General features: G+C 40.0%; 1 protein-coding gene across 2 annotated transcripts in view; it reads left to right on the forward strand.

Moving 5' to 3' along the window:
• The first annotated feature begins 116 nt into the window (after positions 1 to 116).
• The window catches only part of camk1da (calcium/calmodulin-dependent protein kinase 1Da), an 86107-nt gene continuing 70922 nt past the window's right edge, over positions 117 to 15301 (forward strand). Inside the window, exons 1-2 of one of the 2 annotated variants that reach the window (XM_074698122.1) lie at positions 117 to 360; positions 1274 to 1394. In XM_074698122.1, coding sequence (XP_074554223.1) covers positions 1297 to 1394 — 98 coding nt within the window. In that variant the 5' untranslated portion in view covers positions 117 to 360; positions 1274 to 1296. Of the gene's footprint in view, positions 361 to 1055; positions 1395 to 15301 lie in introns of those variants that run through there. The other variant, XM_074698121.1, reaches the window with a different exon arrangement.

A 15301-nucleotide genomic window follows, 5' to 3' on the forward strand; every position in this document is an offset into this window, starting at 1 on the left:
TTCACATTAGGAATAGTTTTAGTAGTATTGATGATAAAGGTATTGTTAATATCCACCACTTATTTACTTGGCACTGACGTCACTATTTTAGCAGTTACCCGGATGTAAGTCGACGGTGGCGATACACACGAACGTAAATATTGAATGGACGGAGATGGACGTGCGCGGTAAAATATGATTTTAAGATGCTTTATCCGCCAACAAATGTGGAAAAACGCACTGTACACACTGAAACTCTTTTTAAGGGTTCAGCCATCAAGAAAAAGACAGATATTTTGGGAAAAAAATATGCTTAATAAGCGAGAGAGACCCATACCAGGAGTTAGCATCTTTATCAACGTCATCATCATCAACCTGAAGGTATGAAAACACAGATGTTACTGCTAAAGTTTTCATGGGGGAGAGGGTCCATGGAATAATTGATGTCCTTTTGGGAGAGGCTTACTTTTCAACACCTAAAAAAAGCCACCTGAAATACACTTGAGTTTTACTTATGTACTATCTGTCTTGCTGTGAATAACCTCTAAATCAAAGTTTTACTCTATCATGATATATTAGCTTTTACTAAAGTGTGATATTAAGATATGGACAGAGAACATGACCTACCTGGCAGGAAATGCTGTGAACAGACTCGAATGCAAGATTGATGACATTATTGTCTTGGGAACCCTCATGGAGTGTAGCTAGCCACAAAACTTCTCCGTTCTTCTGACAACTGTTTGCACCCCTCACCCTTTTGGTTGTCAGAAGCATCAGAAATGTTTTCTTCTGGATCCGACTGATTAATGCATTTTGTTTGACAATAATCCTGTATACCTGGGGGCTCAGTTCCGTTCTGCCGTGAGAGTGCCTCCAACATGGTCGAGCTCGAGTTGATTACGTCACGCATAGACACTCTATTATCAATTTGAAACATCTTCGAAGCCATTATTGATGAACTTGTGTATCCTGCTTCTGGGCACAATTTATGCTTCGTTTTATTTTGAAAGCCTCCACGGGAAGTTTCGTGTCTTTCCGTGTGTTTGACGGCTCCTGTCCTTACTAAGAGGGGAGGGAAAGGGAGAGAGAGTAGCAGGGATACGGTAACCTGCAAAGGGACCGACTCACATGGTCCTGCTGCAGCGGAGCTCAGACCCCCAGGACTCCTCATACCTCTTTCATCCACCTAGGCTTGAATCTTCTTCTTGATAATATAAAGAAAGACAGAAGAACATTCTTCTCGTACTGAATTGTTGTCCTCGCATCCATCCTCCCGCTGCCCACTGTCGGTCAGACTTGGGCCAGTAACGCAGCGCCATGGCTCGGGAGAACGGAGACACCGGCAGAGGAGAGACGTGGAAGAAACAAGTCGACGACATCAAGAAGATTTTTGATTTTAAAGAAGTCCTTGGCACGTGAGTAGCTACACGCAGCTTTGACCAGTTTAATATTGGATGTCTTTAAAATAACCCTTTAAGGATACACATGAGACTCAATAGTGAGTTTGAAATAAACTTGATACACATGTAATATAATAACGTGCAGATAAATTCCTCTGGGAACTCAACTTGGGAGAAAAGGTTTTAGATAACTTAAAGTGTATATAATTAACCTTTAGTTGACTATTTCCCCCATTCAACCTAACAAGTTATTTTCAATGCACATCATAGGTCGGGTTCAAGTGTTGGCGGCTATTATTTATTTATTCTTTTCAATTTATTATATTTTGATCATAATTGGTCTTATTCAGTGGAATCCATAATAGCAGGTATCCATCCAGCCATTTATTTACTTCTTTCGGTAATGAGTCAATTACATGTTTTTTTTTTAAATCTTATTTGTCATTGTCAACATGATTTATTTGTCCCAACATGATTCTAGTTACAGTGAGAAAACAACCTTTGTTATCACCAGAAAATAGGAATAATTAATGTGTCAAATGGGGAGACTTTACAAATCTGAAAAATAATGTGCATTGTCAAGAAAACAACTTAAAGTGTAAAATAAATACAATGTATGGCTGTGTGTCTACTTAGGGCTTCCATAGAAGTAGCTTGTAGTATCTTAAAATATTCATATTGACAAAGATTTTTTTTAAGTTGGCTTTATTATGATTTTTATACATTTTAAAGGTGGTTTTACGCACTTCTTACTTGTTAGTACAGTTTACCTTTAAACTTCACCAAGAAGGCTTAATGTTTAGCTTTGGTCTGTATTGTATCATGAGTTTAAAGCAGATGACTCATATGAATCAAGGACTTCCCTTTATAGTGTGGATTTGATGTAGTATATTCTACTGTGCAGGGTGTTTATGCAGTAACTCCAGAAAGACTGTAGTGCTTGTAAGTGATTTATCTTCTTGTTTATCCCTTTGGCATCCTCTGTAATAGTCCTTCAGGGGATTTTCATGATGATGACAGTGAGGCTTTAAAAGCCAGTAGGAATTTTGATCTCTCAGTAGCAGTAACCATATCCCCGTTACACTCCCAGTCTTTTTCTGTGTCTCTTCTTCCCTCTCATGTGGGTCATAAAGGAGATTTTACTCTCTTACTCCATGTTTGGGAACATCCGTCCCACTCGTCTTCGTCCTTGCTCCATCTTCTCCCATCTGTCTCTTTCAAACTGTGATAGACCACAGGTGACGCCCCCTTGAATCTCTGACAGCCAGTCCCTGTGAGCGTCTGTCTGCCTGCTCTCCTGCTGTGAGGAATGAGCTGTGCCTGTTTGGACGGCAGCCTGGAGGGAGACATTTGAACTGGATGTAGATTGGGATAAACTGCATGAGGATTAGGGAAAGTTCCCCTACACAGAAGGAAGTCTGCTCATGTTGTGTAATTACAAAACAGGGATGGACATCTAGCTGTGGGAGGTCTGTCCCTCCAAAACACTTCAAATTTAGACAGGAATTACACACAACGACACACACTTAGGATGTAGACTGGCACAGGACTTAATGATCTGAGTTAGCCAGGTTGCAGCCAAACATTAACTAAAGCTGCTGACAGGTTGTTGAACTCGATGCATCAGCAGAAAAGAAAAAGATGAGGAAATACTTGATGATTTGATGGGAAAGAAGGGATAAAGTAAAGAAGGAATATAAGGTGATAGATTGGTTGTTGTTCAAAATGTGACTGTGGATTAGAGGGAAAAAGCTGACATCAACAGCGTAGAAAAAATAGAAATCAAGACTCTTGCAGCTGAGCTGTGTTCAGGTGCAGTATGTGAAAAAATTAAAGCTTGAGGCTATTCACTCTGTCTCTGCAGTGTTGAAAGTTTCTGCGTCAGCGTTTCTGAGCTGCATCTGCACTAACAGGATGTGATGTCATACGCTTGGACACTGACCCATCATAGTCTGTCTCCTCTCTCTGGGATGACCTTGCATGCTCTGGTTTGGATGTTCTGTCTATTAATACTCTTCCTCTGTGTGTTGGCATATCGTTTGGTGTCCCTTAATACTGGATTAAAGATGTTGGTTTTATCTAATGCTGACAGGTGTGTGGCTGTGGGTTAGTGTGTGTTTGCAGGCATGCACATGAGGCACTCCTCAGTGTCTTATTACACACCCCTGGTGGGTATGCAGTGTGTGTGTGTGTGTGCGTGTCTTTCTCTCTGCTTACTATTCAATAATTTAATGCCAACAGAGGTGTGTTCTTTGTGCTTGTGTGTGAATTGGTTGGTCAAAGAAGGGATCACATCAAGAGGAGTTGCAAACAGATGCCGACAGAGAGCCAGACTGGACTTTTATTTGTTGCTCTGTCACAGTGAGCTGATGTCAACATTAAACACTTAAAGGGATAGTTCAGTTTTTTTGAAGTGGGGTTGTATGAGCTCTCTGTGACCACTAAGGACATTAGATACAGTAGAAAGTTGTCTCCTCTCCCTCAGTAAGACACAGACTGTAATCGCTGGTGACGAGGAAATAGGCGCTTACAGGGAGAGATCGTACCAAATTCAAAGGTTATTTTCTCTGCCTACAAGAACTAAAATCAAAAAGTAAATACCGCAATTTAAGAGTACGCTACATAAAATATTTTTTAAGTGCATTAAGTCTTCGGAAATATAAACATTTATCGGGACCTAGCTAACTGGTCATGTATCCTTCCGCGCAGGGCTAGTGCGCTCCGTCCCCCCTCCTCCTTTCAGCGGTAGGGAATGTTAACAAGCTATGCTTCAAGCGCCGGTTGTAGCCTTGTGTAATTTTGATCAAGTATCGTAATTGATGTCCAGTGTCCGTGGATGTTTCCTCTGTATTCCTTTCAGTCGCTATCTGTAGCAGCTCTTCTTCTGTGTACTCCGGTTCATACAGGTATCCTTTTGGTTCCAAAGTGAATGGAACTTCATCACCGCTGTCATAGTCACTCATTTTGAATTTCCTACGCTGCCTCACAATCCTTAGAGTACAAACAAAAGAATTACGATACTTGATCAAACTTACAGGAGGCTACAACCGGCGCCCGAAGCATAGCTTGTTTACATTCCCTACAGCTGAAAGTAGGAGGGGGGACGGAGCGCACTAGCGCTGCGCGGAAGGATGCATGACCAGTTAGTTAGGTCCGGATAAATGTTTATATTTCCGAAGACTTAATGCACTTAAAAAATATTTTATGTAGCGTACTCTTAAACTGTGGTATTACTTTTTGATTTTAGTTCTTATAGGCAGAGAAAATAGCCTTTGAATCTGGTACGGTATTTCCCTGTTTGTGCCTATTTCCTCGTCACCAGCGATTAAAGTTTGTGTCTTACTGAGGGAGAGGAGACACCTTTCTACTGTATCTAATGTCCTTAGTGGTCACATAGAGCTCATACAACCCCACTTCAAAAAAACTGAACTATCCCTTTAAGCTCCACTGTTTTGAAAAACCTGGGCCTGCTGTGAGCATACAGTGCATATGGAAACTATTCAGAGCTCTTAACTTTTTCCACATTTTGTTATGTCTAAACCTCATAATGACCATGGGCCAAACTGCCCAAAGATAGACATGCCAAGTTTGTGGCATCATATTCAAAAAGACTGATATGAGGCAGTAATGGCTGCCAAAGGTGCATCAACAAATATCAAGCAAAGGCTGTGAATACTTGAGTACATGAGATGTCTTAGTTTTTGAATTTTTTAATAAATTTGCAAAAATTGCGGAAAACACTTTTTGCACATTGTCATTTCAAGGCATTGTGTGTAAAATTTTGTGGATTTTTTTAAATTATATTTTGGAACGAGGCTGTAACATAACAAAATGTGGAAAATGTGAAGCGCTGTGAATACTTTTTGGATGCACTTCATGTGTGTTTCAATCACCGTGGTTCTGAATCATTCTAATAATGATAGGCTAAGATCCCTATGTGTGTGACAACAAACAAGGCCCATTTTTGTGTTTGAAAATACCTGTCACATTTCATTCTTCAGAGTTATGAGACTCTTTAGATGGAAACAGCTGTTTTACCTCTCAGAACATGGGGTTTGCTAAGCTAACACAGCCTCCATACCTCTTTTTATTCTGTTTCTGTTGTTTGAAATGTTATGTTTGGATCCTACATAGGAGTTGTGTAACACACTAGCACAGAGAAGATAACATTTGAGGCGTTGGTAGATGAGTAACTCCTTCATGCTGCCAGATAAAATAACTGTTGTTGTACATTGAGTCTGGTTGTTGTAAAGAGAAGGAATCAGTAAAGAGGTTTAGCTCTGCAGGAATCCTGTCTGCCATGCTGGAGGACTTTAACTGACATATATTGATCAGATAGCATGGCGTAGCTTCTCATTAGAGGAAACAAGTTCTACAGTGATTGAAACCAATGAGTCATTTTCTTACAGACACATTTGAAATTAAGGCCAGGGTCAAATAGACCATATTTCTCCTTTAAATCTAGAGGTCAGGGATAAACTGACTTTCTAAAGGAAGTGTGCATGCATGAGGTGGCCACAGCAGTGGTGCATTGTGGGAATGTCACTGTGCCATCTAGGGCACGCTGCCCTTAATTGATGCTCCACTTCCCTGCTGCTGGCACTGTTCTGTTCACTGTTTCTGGGACTGCAGAGCCCCCCCCCCTCCCTTCTTTCTTTATGTTTTTCTACATCTCCCTCTTTACCTCTCTTATCCCACAGCTCCCTGTGTGGCTGCTTTTCTTTTTTTTTTTTACACGGTGTAGTAGAGGACATGGTGCAGGTTCTGAAGTATAAATAGCTCCCCACAAATAGAACAAAAGACGATTGTTTGCTATGTGACAAACTTCCAACTACAAATGGACTGCTAGCCCATATTTTTGAAAGTGTGCATGTTCACATTCACAAGAATCTTCCCAGGCTGCAAGTGAAATTTGAATACTCACAGTATGTAGGCAGGCTTATTCTCTGTTCATCCATCCATCTGTTCCCTCCTCTTCTCTTTCTCTGCCAGGTTTTGTTTTGTGCAGTCTTTTCTCTCAGGCTGGCTAACTCCACTGTGACTGATTGTTGTTTTCATTCTTGTTTACCAACATTTTCATCTTAGCTTTTCCTCAGAGCTTTCAAATTCACCTCACAATCTTCATTAGCAGATGGATTCACTGAGAGCTTTTTTTTTTTTTTTTTCAAAAAGATGATTATTGATTTTATGACCATGTACTCAGGGAGGCTATGAGATGCATTTGATAGCTATATAACAAAACGCTTTTCATTGAATCTTCAGTTGAACTGCGAGTGTGAATCAGTCTGCAATCCTATCAGTTTATTGTTGTGGGCTTTATCAGCAAGTGTACAAAAGTGCTTCTGAATTCTACAACCAAGAGCGAATTGAAAAGTGTGAAACTTGAGTGGTAGAAGCAGTTGTATAGTCGGCTGTTTGGCTGGGGTTGCTAGTTCCAACATCTTTCATAAAGCTTCTGCTCCACTGTAAACACAGACAATCTGCATGACATGACCTTGTAAACTAGGGCTGTTTGAGTCCAGTAGACTGTATGATTAAATGCTGTTACCCTCATTATTCCCATCAGGATTATTATGACTTAATTATCAATACGGAAATGTATTAGTAATATTTCTGTTATTGTGGGCCTTAAAAGCTGGTCACGTGTTGTGTCTAAACTGGAGAACAGCTTGCAAAGGCTGGTGTTTCATTAGTGTCTACTTTAATAACATCATAATCTACTACCCGGTTATAAACATGCACAGGTGACAGATGGTATCCATCAGAGCAATGCATTTTTAGGTAGCAATGTGATATATTAATTGACCAACTGATGCTTTATGTAAAGTTACAGTAATTGAAAAAAATGGATAAAATATCTTTTTCTTTTTTTTCATTGTCTTGATTGCTTTATAAGGCATTGCATTAAATAAGTTTCTGTTTGATCATCTTCCTGTTATTTTTCCATTTGCTAGCAAACTTTCTGCTGTAGCTACTTTGACTTGTTAAGTCAAATTATATTAATATCCTATCATCAATACAGAACTGGGATTTGGTTGTATTAAGCTTGGCTTATCTTGGCCGGGTGTTAGACGACAAAAGCCACAACATGAATGCAAAAGCAAAAACACAAATGCAAACCCTACAACACAACCCTTAAAGGGACGTTGACACGACAACGGTTTCAGGGTGAAACGCAAAAGTTTTGTTGCGTTTTAGCCTCGTGTTTACACAGAAACAGCGTTTTAGCTGACCTAAAACGCAAACTTTTGAAAATGGCCTCCAGAGTGAGATTTTTCTGAAATGCTCCCGACACCGTTGCCGTGTAAACAGTAAGCCGGCGTTTTCAGTGGAAACGCTGACGTCACACTCTGCCTCGCGCGCGCACACAACAGGACAACAGTACCGTTGTTATGATCCGCGTGAACTACCGCGTTGTGCTTGTGCTGCTTAATCTGCTGTATCTACTGACTGTCTTTCAACAAAATGTGCATCTGTTGCTCCACTTTTTAACTTAGTATTTCCCAATACACCAGATGATCAGCTCAGCTCTACTTCGGTGAAGATCTCCCAAAAGCTGCTTCTGGACAAGACAGTTATGGCACCACCCTCAGGCCTGGCATGCTTACAGCAGCGTTTTCAGTCCATCAGCGTTTCCGTGTAAACGCAGATTTTTTTCACTGCGTTTTTGCAGCGTTTTACCGTTTTCAGATGAAACGTCATGTAAACGGGGCCTTAAAGAGGTTACTTATGGTCAAAAGTGAGTCAATTATCAACTTCATTTTTGATAAATATAGCTTCGTAGGGGTGTCACTTTGTGATTTCCTTCATAGTACTTGTATTTCTTTATTTACGTTAGTATTAGAGCTATATTTATCATAGCTTAAGTTATAAAAGAAAAACAAAACAAAACTTATTTTCACAATTTTTCTGTGTCCATTAGGGAAACTGCCTTCTTAACTTCCATTGTGGCTGCACTTCTGTTGGGTTGTGGCGTTTGCATTCGTGTGGTTGCTTTTGCTAATCGTCTGATGCCTATTGGCCACCGTACTGAATATTTCTGTAACAGTTTTCTTCTTGTTATTGTTATTGACTGTACTGCTGATGCTAATGTTATTGGCATCATTGTTGACGTCTGTTCTTTTACTTTTAGATGAGCTGAGGATTTTAAAACACTGAAAATGCTGATCTCAGTTTGCTACCTCAGAGCTGCTAAACTTGAGCTATGATCATGTCATCCACCCCTCCCACACAGACACACAAACAGTCTGTCTCTCTCCACTCACACACTGAGCAGGACATTTAAACGCAACTAAGTCAATTTCTCCTCTCTGCACACACAGCAAATAAAACACTTGCACTTGCCAGCTGTCAGGTCCTCCCTCATCACTAAATGAGTTTTATGAAAAATAACGTGTGTGTGTGTGTGTGTGTGTGTGTGTGTGTGTGTGTGTGTGTGTGTGTGTGTGTGTGTGTGTGTGTGTGTGTGTGTGTATGAATGAGTGAAGGCTGGGGGGAGGGGGACGCCCATCTCTCTGCACAGACTGACACGTGTTCAGACCTCTGAGTATTAATGATCATAAACTTTAGTCCATTATCGGATCAGTGCTCTATTTTAAGCTCCTGGGCGATCACATCCAGCTTATAACGGCCTCGAGCTGAAAGCCTGTTGTCTCTGTGTGACAGCTGTGTGTGTGCAATTTTGCTGATGCTCATGTATGTAAACACAACTACATGTTTGAAATCGTACAGAGGCTAAAATTAACCCAGATTAAACTTTATTGTCAGTGCCAAATAAAACACATTTTCTTTATGATTCCAAGCATTTGACAATCTCACTCAAAAGCAGGCTATGTTGCACTTTTTGTTCATGCTTTTCTCTGTCCCAGTTTTTGAGTGGCTGTCTAAAGGAAAATTAGAACACTCTAAAGAAAACACAGCTGCATCTAGAGACACCATAGGCACTGCCAGAGCCTGAGATGACAGAAACTTAACTGTAACAAGTTCACCAGAAGTAAAATATGTTCCAGCTTCCCCAGAGTCAACACTGTGGCAACAACTCTTGTTCCTCATGAGGATGGAAGGTTTAACAGTACATCACAAAATCTTTCTGTCAGTACAAAATTGCCTGTGCAAAGTTTTGGGCCCTGATGCTCAAAAAGACATTGTTCTACCAAGCTGGTTAGAGGGCTGATTATAGGCCCTGTGAAGACTTGAAAAAATCTATCTTCTTTATATTTGCCTTTCCATAATCCATGATTTAAAATTAGATTATCAGTTTCAAAAAAGGTGGTCTTTAAATGCCAGTCTGTTTGTCGCTGCTGAAAATGGTTTCTTGGACTAATTTTGTACTAATGAAGATTCGCTGATGTTACACGTTAAGTCTCAGAGCACCGGGCTGTGAGTCACACTAAACATAGCCCATTACTAAACTACACTACAAACTGAGATTACAAAGTGTGCTTGTTGTCACATTTCGAAAAATAGAGCTAAATAACTGTTAACAAATACCCCGTCTTTTTGTATCAGGTTAAAAGTTGTCTTGAACAAAGAGATGCAGTGTTACAAGAATACCTGTAGTGTGTCCCAAATCGCATACTTCCATACTCAAATCCTCAAAATGTTGAGTATACTGCATCAAAATGAAAAAGTATGCATACTATGCGAAAAATGAGTATGCAAAAGTACCCGGATGATGTACTCAAATCTGCCCGGATTTTGAGTATGCAGCTGTGGACACTCAACGCACTCATTTCCTCCTCTGGCAGCAATGGCGGAAGAGCTGTGGCCGTTCGCTCAGCACGGTAAAAATACAAATAAACAATAAATGCCGGGACATCTTCAGCCAGTAGGAGGAGGAGATGTTGTCTGCGCTGATTACAGTGTAGCAAAGCGCGATTGAAATTCATTGTAATTACAATGAAAGATGGTAAGATCTTGATATTTTGATCGTGTTATTAGCTGAAAAGGCTTTGAAAATTCGTGGGCAAATAGTGACGGTATGTGGCGGAAATGCGCTGGAGGCCGGTCACAATTAGACGTAGAAGAAGAAGAGGTCGACATCATGTCGTTATTTCCAGTAAGTATGGCGCTCGGCAATATGCGATTTGAGACAGCACTACACCCTCAAAATTCGCGCACTAAGCCAGTGAGTATGTAGTATGCTTAGTACACTCAATTTGAAAATTTTGAGTACACATTATAGAAGTATGCGATTTGAGACACACTGCTGCTCTCCATTCATTTGCCTTCGTAGGAGTCATGTCCTTATAACAGTGGGTGCAAGTGCTCATGGGAAGCACTAGCTTTTCCGGATAGTCCTCTCAGGAAAAAAAGTTATATTCCCATTCCCATCAACACAGTACAATAAACTACCACCATGCAAACTGTTTGGTTTGTTTACGAGGTACAGACTGCACAGTTATGAGGAATGGGGCTAAACTGTGATCACGGCCCTACTGATCACACCTGTGTTCTTACAACTGAAGAGACACTATAGACTATGGCAGGGGTGGCTAACCAGTCAGAGACCATGAGCCACAAAAATTACCGTGGTACTGCAAAGAGCCACATCATACACATGGTCTTACAAGTGCACTTCCTCTTGCACGTGAACGAAATGACATAGAATGAAAATCAATACATTTCTAAATCTATCTATCTATCTATCTATCTATCTATCTATCTATCTATCTATCTATCTATCTATCTATCTATCTATCTATCTATCTTTCTTTCTTTCTATCTATCTATCTATCTATCTATCTATCTATCTATCTATCTATCTATCTATCTATCTATCTATCTATCTATCTATCTATCTATCTTTCTTTCTTTCTTTCTTTCTTTCTATCTATCTATCTATCTATCTATCTATCTATCTATCTATCTATCTATCTATCTATCTATCTATCTATCTATCTATCCATCCATCCATCCATCCATCCATCCATCCATCCATCCATCCATCCATCCATCCATCCATCTATCCATCTATCTATCTATCTATCTATCTATCTATCTAGCAATGAGCACATGAGGAATTGAGAGGAGTACATGCAGAGAAGAGAAACTGAAACTTAAGTATCAGTCTCATCACCCAAGTATCAATCAATACTGATCCTAACATTGGCATCAATACATCAATATTTCAGATTGATTGGCACACCACTACTCATAACAATATTTTTTTTATGAATTGATCGAAGAGCCACATGTGGCTTCTGAGCCGCAGGTTGGCCACCCCTGGACTATAGGCTTTATCAGAATCAAGACTTTGACATAGACAGGTGATTTGTAAGAAAAATTGCCAACAATAACAGATAACACCCTCTGTTGTTGTTTAAAGCAGGGTGACAATTCATTTTTCATCTTTTAGATTTCAATTCCCATTAAAACAAAAGAATCCTATTTTTCTGAAAGCTTTGAGTCCACGAATTGTGAAGTGTCTGGTGAATTTTTCAGAAACGGTGGCACTCATTGAATCAAATTATACAAAAATACATCATTATTATGTAACTTATGGGGTAGGCTGTTGAAGAAGTTAAGTACACTGATAACAGCAAGAACACAGCTTGTATAAAGTAGTTTGAGTGATGTTAGCCGGCAGTTTTAAGACAAAGCAAGAAAGACAATGACTGAACTTTTGGTGTCCATGTTTCTGCTGCTTTTCAGCTGTTTTCCCATTCAGTTACCACTTGTACACCAAGTTGGTCATTCACACTACTTCACCACAGGACTTCAAAATCACAAGTACAATCTAACAGCAGTATAAATACAAGTAAAACTGAGATCCCTGAAAATGTTTGAACCTCAAGTCAGGTCATTTTTTTTTTTGGAATCCGACATGTTCAGTTCCATCTTATTCTCTTTCATTTCTACCGTTGTGTCATTTATTAGTCAGATTCAGTCAGCTATTTCTGAGGTGTGGCATTACACATCAAAAACACTTCACACTTGCCATTTTTGTTTGGAGCATCTTGCCCTGACATCCTGTCGTGACTCCATCATTGTCACTTATGTAACTAAGATGAAACACTGTTATTTAACCTATTATTAGACTTTTTATATAAATCTGTGGATAGAAACAGTGTTGGGAAGGGGTGAAACACTTACTGCTCACACACCTACATATCCCTTGATGATGACTATACATGATGTATCATAAACTCACACACCAGGACAAAGATTGATGCAGGTGCTCTGCGGCAGCTGAGGAAACGAGACACTCAGTGGTGATGTTCCCGAGTGAAAGATTTAGTTTCACGCCTGTTGTGCAATCCTAAGGGGTTCTAGACAACAACATCTGCTGTTTGAGAGGAAGAGCAGTGCCACAGCCTGCTGGGAGACAAATGTTGTTTGTTGCGATCAAGTTAGAAGTCAGGAGGGTGTCCACATTTTGGTGATCAAGGTTGACAGGGTGCCAGAGGTCAATAGAGTTGTTGCGACGTGAGCAGTGTTAATAACTGTCTTCCTGAAGGCCACTGGTCTCTCATAACATAATTAGAAGTCAACAAAGGACACCATGTAGTCATTTGTGTCTGAATGAATTTGCAGCTTCAGGGAAGATAAACACTGCATATGAATGAGGCATGTTCAAATACAACTTGCTTTGAAAGGAGCATTCGTGTTTCAATGTTCATTTGTGGATGTTATTTTGTGACATTAGAACTGAATATGGGTATGTGCATTTGGTTGACTACAAGATTTCTAAAGCATTTTGTTGCTGCCACTTGCATGAGCTAATAAATGGGTAACATGACCTGTTTAAAACCAAATGAACCACATGCAAGCTGAAAAGGCTGTTGAAATAATGTGGCTAAATGTGAGACATAAAATTTATCAAGTAGTAATAAGTAACTGACAATGTGTGCACTTAATGTCTGTGGAGAAAAAGAAAGCCATTGGTTTTTATTAAAGATTATTTTGATGTTGTTATAAGAAAAAAACCCAAGCAGTAACCTGTTACTTGCCAGTTGTTTTTTCCAACCTCTTCCTGAACAGAAAGTCGAGTCAGAAAGCAGCTCAGCATATTACCCCAGAGGCCTTACTGCTTCTGACAGTTGTTGAGCAAAACATAACAAAATGCCAGCATTCAGAGCAAGGAGGGAAAATAAGAGTGAGAATGAGGAATTGTTATGAAAGGGATGAAGATGGGGAATAGAAGCTCATAAAAGCCTGAAGGCATGGCCTCAGGGGGGCTGAGAGGTGTCCTGTGCCATTGCTGAAGGAGAAATATGTTGGAAATCATTTTGCCAGTGAGCCTCTCTCCTTTCCACCATCTGCCATCTCTAGAAACTGGAAAAGATTTTGCTCCGAAAGACACTCTTCTTTTTTAAACTCTTTGATTCCCCTTCAAATTCAACCTGGGGCTTCATGGTATGACTACTGATATTTGCTCCAATGCAAATATTGCCTCTACGAGTGCAATATGCATTTTATCTATTCCGCAGTCCGTAGGTATTTCTATTCTTCTGAAACACAGAGAAGCTAATGGACAACTACAGTCTAACAGCTACCAATGAGCAGTCTTATTGTAGAATTAAAATCTTTGATCGTGTATTAATAATCCATCGATAGTGAACAATTTTAGTGTAAGGCTGAGGTAAGTTGCATAATGATGTCTGGATTTGTTCAGAAGCCAAAGAGAATCATCAAAACAGCATCTCAGTCTGGGTTCCTCTCTGTGAGTCTTTACCTGCTGCAGGAACAGAAAGATCTGAGCTTGGATTTCTTTCCCTCTGCTTTTTAGTCCCACAGAGGTGTGAAAGAGAATGGGTCACATGGCTGGGAATGATTTTTTGAAGCGACATGAGGAAGCTGTATAGAAACAAACACATACAATTCATTCATTCATTCATTCAATTAAAGGTTGGTTGCGTTTGACCTCTGGGGGCCACTATTACCTTTCAGCCATTAAAAAAAGTAAGTTAAACTTAGAGGAGAGAGGAGTACATTAGGTGATGGTAAAGGCCCATTTATGCTCAACGTTACTTACAGATATGACGGAGCCTTCTGTCCATGCTCTGCGTTCATTTCATCCATATTTCTGCTCGTTTCCCTGAAGCTTACAAATATGGACCAAACCGAGCAGTACCACTGAAAATTGTGGGAGCAGTGTTGCTCTTACTGCCCGATACAAAGCTTTGGTGAGACACGAAGAAGAAATAACAATGGTGGAACTTTCACAATGTACTTAAGTGCCTCACCAACCACCGCCTGCTACAACGATACCTCCATTTTTGTCTTTTATGCAAGCCGTATATTATTAATACCTCTTCCACAGTTGCTATGCTTGTTTTTGAGTTTTGTTGTCATAAACTTTTGACTCTGGGCTACCCCCCTGGTGGATGTATTGGTTAACTGCAATACCAATGTAAAGGACACAGAAGTATGAGAGAAAAGGAAGTACAAATGGGCTTTAAGATTGAGACAGTTTGCATATAAACAGGCATGTTGAAACCATTGACTGTGACTAGAGTGGACAGCATGGCCCCGCCATTCAATATTGTACAGTTTTGAAGGCAAAATACCCCCGTCACAGGCGCTGCCATTGGCAGCCGTTGTGCAGCCAGAGTTTGTGCAGTAGATAATATGAGGGAGTTGGAGAGAGTCTTGAGTGAAGCCAGGTGACAAAAATAATAATTCCTTTTTTCTTTCGAGGTCTAAACTCTTTTAAGCTTTCCTTCTCAACATATTTTACAATTTCCGAAAAATATACACAAGAACGTCACGTCAGTCATCATTAAATGTGACTTAAAGCCTTGTTTTTAACCAGTTAAAACTAATTAAAAAAACACTCTTCAGAAAAAAAGAGGACTGGAATACAAAGCAGCCCAATGATACCTTCAAATCACAGCAACAATCAGATGTGAGGAGCATTTCTATGAGGTGTATTAATTTTTTAAAGTCTGACCACAGCCCATCTGGAATGACTGGAGAGA

The sequence above is a fragment of the Halichoeres trimaculatus genome, unplaced genomic scaffold (genome assembly GCF_033239565.1).
Source record: "Halichoeres trimaculatus isolate MK-OKI-2021-1 unplaced genomic scaffold, fHalTri1.1 fHalTri1_scaffold_21, whole genome shotgun sequence".
Taxonomy (NCBI): Eukaryota; Metazoa; Chordata; class Actinopteri; order Labriformes; family Labridae; genus Halichoeres; species Halichoeres trimaculatus.